The 8018-nt window shown below is 49.6% G+C and overlaps 1 protein-coding gene across 1 annotated transcript; it reads left to right on the top strand.

The window, feature by feature from the left end:
- Window positions 1-377: 377 nt before the first annotated feature.
- tfr2 (transferrin receptor 2) lies at window positions 378-7854 on the top strand. Its single transcript, XM_023431417.2, has 19 exons — window positions 378-532; window positions 691-837; window positions 959-994; window positions 1081-1300; window positions 1867-2059; window positions 2151-2291; window positions 2516-2624; window positions 2701-2943; window positions 3215-3354; window positions 3424-3599; window positions 3673-3792; window positions 4873-4955; window positions 5058-5121; window positions 5515-5582; window positions 6244-6314; window positions 6395-6479; window positions 6634-6858; window positions 6969-7109; window positions 7277-7854. The coding sequence occupies exons 3-19, from the start codon at window positions 965-967 to the stop codon at window positions 7517-7519; spliced, it is 2352 nt and encodes a 783-aa protein (XP_023287185.1). The 5' UTR covers window positions 378-532; window positions 691-837; window positions 959-964; the 3' UTR covers window positions 7520-7854.
- Window positions 7855-8018: the final 164 nt, after the last annotated feature.

The raw sequence follows: 8018 nt of genomic DNA, 5'->3' as shown, positions 1-8018 counted from the left end.
CGTATATATGAATAAATAAATGCTCAGTAGAGTCAGCGTCGTCACAGGTCAGATCTTTTGCTTTGGGTAAAGTTTGAATATCACGTTTAGACCAAAGTTGTAAAATTGAGTTTCTGTAAGATACAATATTGTAGTCGAAATCAAACATATTCTGAATAGTTTTGTTTGAGATATTGACGTCAATAAACTCCTCCCACTAAAAGCTTTGGAAGACGAGGGACATTAAGACGTTTGATCAGATAGAAACTAGAGACACAGTGAAGAACATGAGGTTTGGGATTTACAGAGTTTCCTGTCCTTGAACACATCACTCACCCCTTGAGATCATGGCTTTTAATCTATTTCCATGTTGCACCCCAACATGTCCCAGTGACAGGTGGACAGCAGGACAGGTGCCACAGTCACATCTGTCCCCTGTAAACAAAGGCAGGTAGGAACCAAAGGACACACAGTGAAGCCTGGGAACAGTTGTTCAGCCGCTGCCTCTCTGTTCACGACTGGAGGACGAAGGAGGCGGAGCCACAATCAGCAGGTCACTGGATGACCACATACACACACACACACACACACACTCATCTACTCTGTCTGTGTGTGTGTGAGGGTGTGTGTGTTTACTTAGCTGTTAATAAAGTTAAGCAGATCAAACAGACAGCTCACGCTGACCTCTGACCCCTCTGAGGAACCAAACAGAGTCGGCCGAGGGACAGATCCAGCCGTGCTCCGTCCTCACTTCTCTCGTCACCTGGACGGAATAGGACGATCCACCTGGACCCACTGGTCTGTCTTCATCGTGTCCTCCTCCAATCAGAGACAGGCGTTGACCAGCTGTGTCTTAGGGTCAGGTAGAAGATGTCACATGACACCTGAGAGTAACCACAGAACAAGTCAGGTGATCACTGTCATTCTGATGATCAGTCATAATCACGTGACATTATCCTCTGTCTCCTCCCTCCTGTAGGTCTCCATGGACTCCATCAGGACTCGTCTGACACAGGTAAGACACTTGGTGGAAGCCCCTCCCCCTCTGATCAGTTGCCATGGTTACTCCCTATCTCTCTCTCTCTCTCTTTCTCCCCCCAGTCTTCCTCAGTGTCTCTCCACCGCTCAGTGAGCGTGTCCGAGGATGAGGAGATGGGAGGAGCTCCGAGAGTGGAGATGAGGTTTATGACATCAGAGGCTGAGGAGGAGATGGAGGCGGGGCCTAGCAGTGACATCACAGCGTTGGTGCTGAGGCGTCACCGTGGTTACCGGAGAGCTGGCGCGCTGTTGTGTGTGTGTGGAGTCGTCATCTTCACCATTGGTACATTCACACAAACACACACTCACACACACACAGACACACGCACACAGACAACACACACACACACACAGACACACATTAATACACACACACAGACACACACACACAGACACACACACACACACACACACACAGACAACACACACACACACACAGACACACGCACACAGACAAACACATTAATATACACACACACACACAGACACACACACACACAGACACACACATTAATATACACACACACACACACAGACACATACACACACACACACACACACACAGAGACACACTCACACACACACACACAGACACATACACACTCACACACACACACACAGACACACACATTAATATACACACACACACACACAGACACATACACACTCACACACAGACACACACAGACACACTCACACACACACACACAGACACATACACACTCACACACACACACACACAGACACACTCACACACAGACACACAGACACAAACACAAAAACACGCACTGCTTTTGTTGATTGGTTTGATCATGTGATTAAAATGGGCGTGGCCTGTCTCTCTCCCAGCTTTCCTATTGGCCTACGCTGTGTTCAGTGGGCGGTACCACTGCTCCCAGGTGGGGGGGCAGGGGGAGGAGGACGAGCACCAAGGGAGCGGGGATAAGCCGTCTACAAAGGGAGGGGCGGGGCTTTACCTGGGAGACCTGAGGGTGATGATGAGGAGGCTGCTGCAGGACGAAGATATCCACAGCACAGTCAGGTAGGTGGCCTACCAGAACCTGGTCCTGATCCTGACCCAGTCTTGATCCAGACCTGGTCCTGGTCCTGACCCGGTCTGTGTGTGGTCTCAGCCGTGTCAGCAGGGCAAGTCATCCTCCCGGGTCTGTGGAGGGAACATCTCTGGCCTCAGAGATCCTCCGCCGCTTCACTCAGCTGCACATGGACCACACCTGGACCGAGTCCCTGTTCGCCACGCTGCAGTTCCCTGACAGGTAGGAACACACTGACCCCGCCCACCTCTGCCCACAAACAATCCTCTGACCCCTGCAGGTCTGTGAGAAATTCTCTGTGACCTCTGACCTCTGACCCCTGCAGGTCTGTGAGGAGTTCTCTGTGACCTCTGACCCCTGCAGGTCTGTGAGGAATTCTCTGTGACCTCTGACCCCTGCAGGTCTGTGAGGAATTCTCTGTGACCTCTGACCTCTGACCCCTGCAGGTCTGTGAGGAGTTCTCTGTGGCTGCTGGACTCTGCAGGACTGATCTCAGAGAAGATTCCTCTGAACCCGTCTGACTTCTGTCCGTACAGCGCCACAGGAAGTACCACGGTGAGACGGAGAAACAGCTGTTCATCTCCATGGTAACCTTGACCCCAGTCACCTGTACCTGTCTCTGTCTCTGCAGGGGGGCGTGGTCTACGCCAACTACGGCCGTCCAGAGGATTTTAATTGGCTGAGGAGTGTGGGCGTGTCTCTGATTGGCTCTGTGGTGGTGATGCGTGTGGGGGGCGGGGTCAGTTTCGCAGAGAAGGTCTGGTTGGCTGAGAGGAATGGGGCAGGCGGAGCTTTGATCTACCCTGACCCTGCTGACCTGCCGCAAGACCCCCGCCGCCTCGGACTGAACACACACACCGCCGTGTCCGAACATGTAACACACACACACACACACAGACACACACACACACACACACACAAACACACACACACACATGTAACACACAAACACAAAACACACACACATAAACACACACACACACACACACAGACACGTAACACACACACACAGACACGTAACACACACACACACACACAAACACACACACACACATGTAACACACAAACACAAAACACACACACATAAACACACGTCTCACTCCTCTCTACCAATCAGCGTCTCCCTCTGACTCGTCCAATCACAGGTCCACCTGGGGTCAGGTGATCCGTTCACCCCTGGCTTTCCCTCTTTTAATCACACTCAGTTCCCGCCCATCCAGTCGTCCGGCCTGCCGCTCATCCCAGCTCTGCCGATCAGCGCCACCGTGGCCGCCAAGCTGCTCAGGTGAGCCCCGCCCCCTCAGTTACCTGCTCAGGTATCACTGTGACCTAACTGCAGTCTTCTGCGTCTCAGCCAGCTGTCAGGTGTGTCCTGTCCTCCCTCGTGGCGCGGGCGGCTGCCGTACGTCCGCTGCGTGGTCGGTCCTGAGTTCAGCTCCGGGCGCCGAGTCAAGATGTCCGTCCACAACGTGATGACGCCCGTCCTGCTCAACAACATCTTCTCGTCTCTGGAGGGCCGGGTGGAGCCAGGTGAGCCCCCACACACGTCCGTCACCTGTACAGGTGTGTATCCGTGACACTGGTCCCTGTTGTCTCTCCTCAGACCAGTACATTATACTGGGAGCTCAGAGGGACTCACTGGGACCAGGAGCTGTCAAGTCCGGGGTGGGGACGGCGATCCTCATGGAGTTGGCCCGCACTTTCTCGACCATGGTGAAGAACGGTAAGACTCACCTGGATAGGTGTGGCCCCTCACACTGGGCTGTGGCCCCAAGGGTCAATGTGTCTGCGTTGTTAGGAGGTCAGAGCAATGCTGCGTTTATGTTGTGGCTGTTGCCGTGGCGTTGACAGGTGGTTGTTCAGATGTCAGTGGTTACTAACAGCGATTATTCAGTTGTTACTAGGACATTCTGAGGGTGTTGCTACTAGTGGTTACTGGCGTCTTCTCAAAGGTCACTGGGTGGTTGCTATGGTTTTTCTCATGACTGTTGCCATGGCGTTGACAGGTGTCAGTGGTTACTGAACAGTCGGTGGAGTTAGCAGGTGGTAACTCAGTGGTTTCTAGGACATTCTTAGGGTGTTGCTAAGGTTTCTCTAGAGCGTTGCTAGGTTTATGTTGTGGCAGTTGCCAGTGTTGACAGGTGGTTACCCAGTGGTTTCCATGGAGATGTGAGGTAGTAATATTTTAATAACATACCTGCTGTGATGTGTAAACTGTCTAATGAATGTGACGAGTGATTTATTTACCAATGAACTAATAAGATAAATTGACTTTCAGATTTGAGTTGTTTCTTATTAAAAAGTTCTGGAGGTCGTTCCGACAGGTGCCACAGAGGAAGAGTCTCACCTGTGATAGAGGCAGCCATCGGTAAACTAGTAAACTAGAGCCTGACTCTGTCTCTTCACGCAGCTTTAGCACTTTGTTTTATGATTTATGTTAAAAATGATCAGAGACATGTGACAGGAAATGAGCTGAAGCTAACAGTTAGCCTGTCCTGGGACCGAGCTAACTGTCTCCAGTTATTATCATGGAGGATTCAGAGTCAATCAAACCAACAGGAAGTGTTGAGTTTTAGTAGTGATGTCATGTGAACACCTGTGTGAACACCTGTCAGACCACAGTCAGCTGAGAGCTGCAGGTGTTAGCGAGGACCTTAACTGTTCAACTACCTGCACAGCAGAAGACGTTGTCATATATGTAACATCAGAATACTCACACACAGTGTTGACACTGACCGGATGTCATTGAATGCACCACTACTCACCTGTACCTGCAGCTCTCAGCTCAGTGTCTCTGTCTCAGGCTTCAGTCCCAGGCGGAGTCTCCTATTCGTCAGCTGGGACGCCGGAGAGTTTGGCAACGTGGGAGCTACTGAGTGGCTGGAGGTTCGTCCAATCAGAGAGCCTCACACACCTCCTGCTGACATCACTGACCTCTGACCTGCAGCCTCCACTGTAGATCAATTACCTCTGACCTCTGTTCACCAGGGTTACCTGTCCATGCTCCACCTGAAGGCTGTGGCCTACTTCAGTCTGGACCAAGCTATCATGGGTAACTGTCTGTCTGTCTGTCTGTCTCTCTGTCTGTCTGACTGTCTCTCTGTCTGTCTTTCTGTCTGTCTGTCTGTTTCTGACTGTCTGTCTGACTGTCTCTCTGTCTATGTCTGTCTCTCTGTCTGTCTGTCTCTGACTGTCTGTCTGTCTCTCTGTCTGTCTCTGTCTGTCTGTCTGCCTCTCTGTCTGTCTTTCTGTCTCTGTCTGTCTGTCTGACTATCTCTCTCTCTCTCTGTCTCTGTCTGACTGTCTCTCTCTCTCTGTCTGTCTGTCTGCCTCTCTGTCTGTCTGACCATCTCTCTCTCTCTGTCTGTCTGTCTCCCTGTCTGTCTCTCTGTCTGTCTGACTGTCTCTGTCTCTCTGACTGTCTGTCTCTCTGTCTGTTACCTAGGTGATGATGTCCTGTCAGCCTACACCAGTCCTCTGCTGGTCGACCTTCTGGATGCTGCAATCAGACAGGTGACCTGTGAGGGCCTGTGTACACATATATATATATATATATATATATATAGATTTATATACTTAAATATATACATATATATGTATACATACACACATACACACATATACATTATATATATACATAGTCATGGCCAAAAATATATTTTATATATATATATATAAATATTTTTCAGATTATAAACATTTGAATACCAAAGCATTTTTAATTGCAACAAATTTCTGGGAGAAATGGTGCTTTATCTGAAAGAAGTGCAGGGGTGCCAATATTTTTGGCCATGACTGTATGTATATATATATATATATATATATGTACATATATATATATATATATATATGTACATTTATATATATGTGTATTTATGAACAAATGTCAGAGACTTTTTTCATGACGGTGAATCGTTGATGAACCATGTTTAAATCCAAAGCTCCTCTGTCTATAGGTTTGTATATACGTTTGTATACAGTGATCAGCTGAGAGGCTGACATGTCCACAGTGAGTCTCCTTATCTGTCCATCATGTTTCTGTTGGAACTGTAGCTCAGTGTCTGAACAGCTGTTGCTCAGGTGAGTCAGCGTTAGGAGAAGTGATGAAGACAGGTGACGATGATGATTCTGATGAGTGAAGACCTGGAACCTGATGAGCTGTTTCCTGTTTCAGGTGGAGCATCCTAAACACGCAGGTCAGACCATCTACAGCCAGGCTGAGAGGGAGGGGGGCAGCTGGAGGATGTGAGGACACACACACACACACACACACACACACACACACACACACACACACACACACTGGCTCTCTGTTGTCTCCTCAGTATGAAGCCTCTCTACCTGAACAGTGGAGCGTACAGTTTCACCGCGTTCGCTGGAGTCCCAGCCATGGAGCTCAGGTTCACCGAGGTAACTGTGACATCATCACACACTGTACTGATGACATCATCACACACTGTACCTGTTATCATAACATTTCCTTGTCATCTCAGTCATGTGACACGTTTCTCACCATGTAATTTTATGATGTCATGCGAATGTCATGTTCTGTGTGTTTGTTCAGGAGCGAGCTTACCCGTTCATCAACACGCCATTGGACAGCGCCTCCCGTCTCCAGGAGGTGCTGGGGGGTCGTCTGGGCGTCACTGGGCGGAGTCTGGGGGAGCTGGTGGGTGAGATGGTGTTGCGATTGGCCCACGACCACATCCTGCCGCTACGCATCACTTCCTACGCCCAGACGGTTCTGCAGCTCAGCGCCCAGCTCAACAAACACTCTGCTGAGCTGCAGGTAACACACCTGTACCAGTACAACCAGTTCAACCAGTTCAACCAGTTCAACCAGTTCAACCAGTACAACCAGTACATGTCCATCAGCTGACGTCTCTGTCCTGTCCTCAGTCCAGAGGTCTGTCCCCTCAGTGGGTCTTCAGCGCCAGAGGAGATTACAGCCGAGCAGCAGAGACTCTGCAGAGAGCCATCGACTACAGCGACCTGCACGACCCCACCACCGCCCGCTTCTACAACACCCGCATCATGAAGGTACACCACACCTGTACACCACACCTGTACATCATCTGTACTACACACCTGTACAACCCCCCCTTTAACCCTAACCCTTTACACCACACCTGTACTACACACCTGTACACCACTGAGGGTTCAGGTGTGAGGGTCCTGGTCTGACCTGGTCCTTGTCTGTCCTCCAGGTGGAGTACTACTTCCTGTCTCAGTATGTGTCAATGGTGGAGACGCCGTTCCGTCATGTGATCCATGGTCGTGGTAACCACACTCTGAGCGCGCTCAATGAGCACCTGGCCCTGCTGACCTCTGACCCTGCCCGCTTCGACGAGACGCGCTTCAGACGACAGCTTGCCCTGTTCACCTGGACGCTACAGGGGGCGGCGAACGCCCTGAACGGAGACGTGTGGAGCATCCACAACACACACTGATACATAGTGATACACACAGACACACACACAGGAGAAATGTAACTTTTCCACCAATCCAGTGAGGAGTTTTCCTGTTGCTAGGCAGATTATCTGATATCCTGAGCTGTAACTTTAACCCTCAGTGGTTTCATGTGAAGTTGCATCTGATATCACTGTAATACTGATAATATTTATTATAATGTGATACATTAATATTCAGTATTATTTACTTAATCATTAATACAGAGGATTGATTACAAGGTGATTAATTATGATTCTTGTCCTTATCAGTTTTTTCTGTTTTCTGTCTTTAAACTTTGTTTGTAAAAACTGATTAAAACACGTTCTGCCTCCGATGATGATGATGATGTTGTGCCTCAGTCAGACAGGAAGTGAGCCTCTTAAAACCTTGTTAAAGCTGGTTAACGAGCTGCAGACAGACAGCTGTTAGTGTGGAGGGTGTGTCCGTCTGTAGATGGTGTAATTTATCTGTGTTTCATGAGCCACACTGACCAATCAG

The sequence above is a fragment of the Seriola lalandi genome, unplaced genomic scaffold (genome assembly GCF_002814215.2).
Source record: "Seriola lalandi dorsalis isolate HSWRI2012SDOR001 ecotype SW California unplaced genomic scaffold, Sedor1 jcf7180002054922, whole genome shotgun sequence".
Taxonomy (NCBI): Eukaryota; Metazoa; Chordata; class Actinopteri; order Carangiformes; family Carangidae; genus Seriola; species Seriola lalandi.
This window is presented reverse-complemented; position numbering and strand designations above follow the sequence as displayed.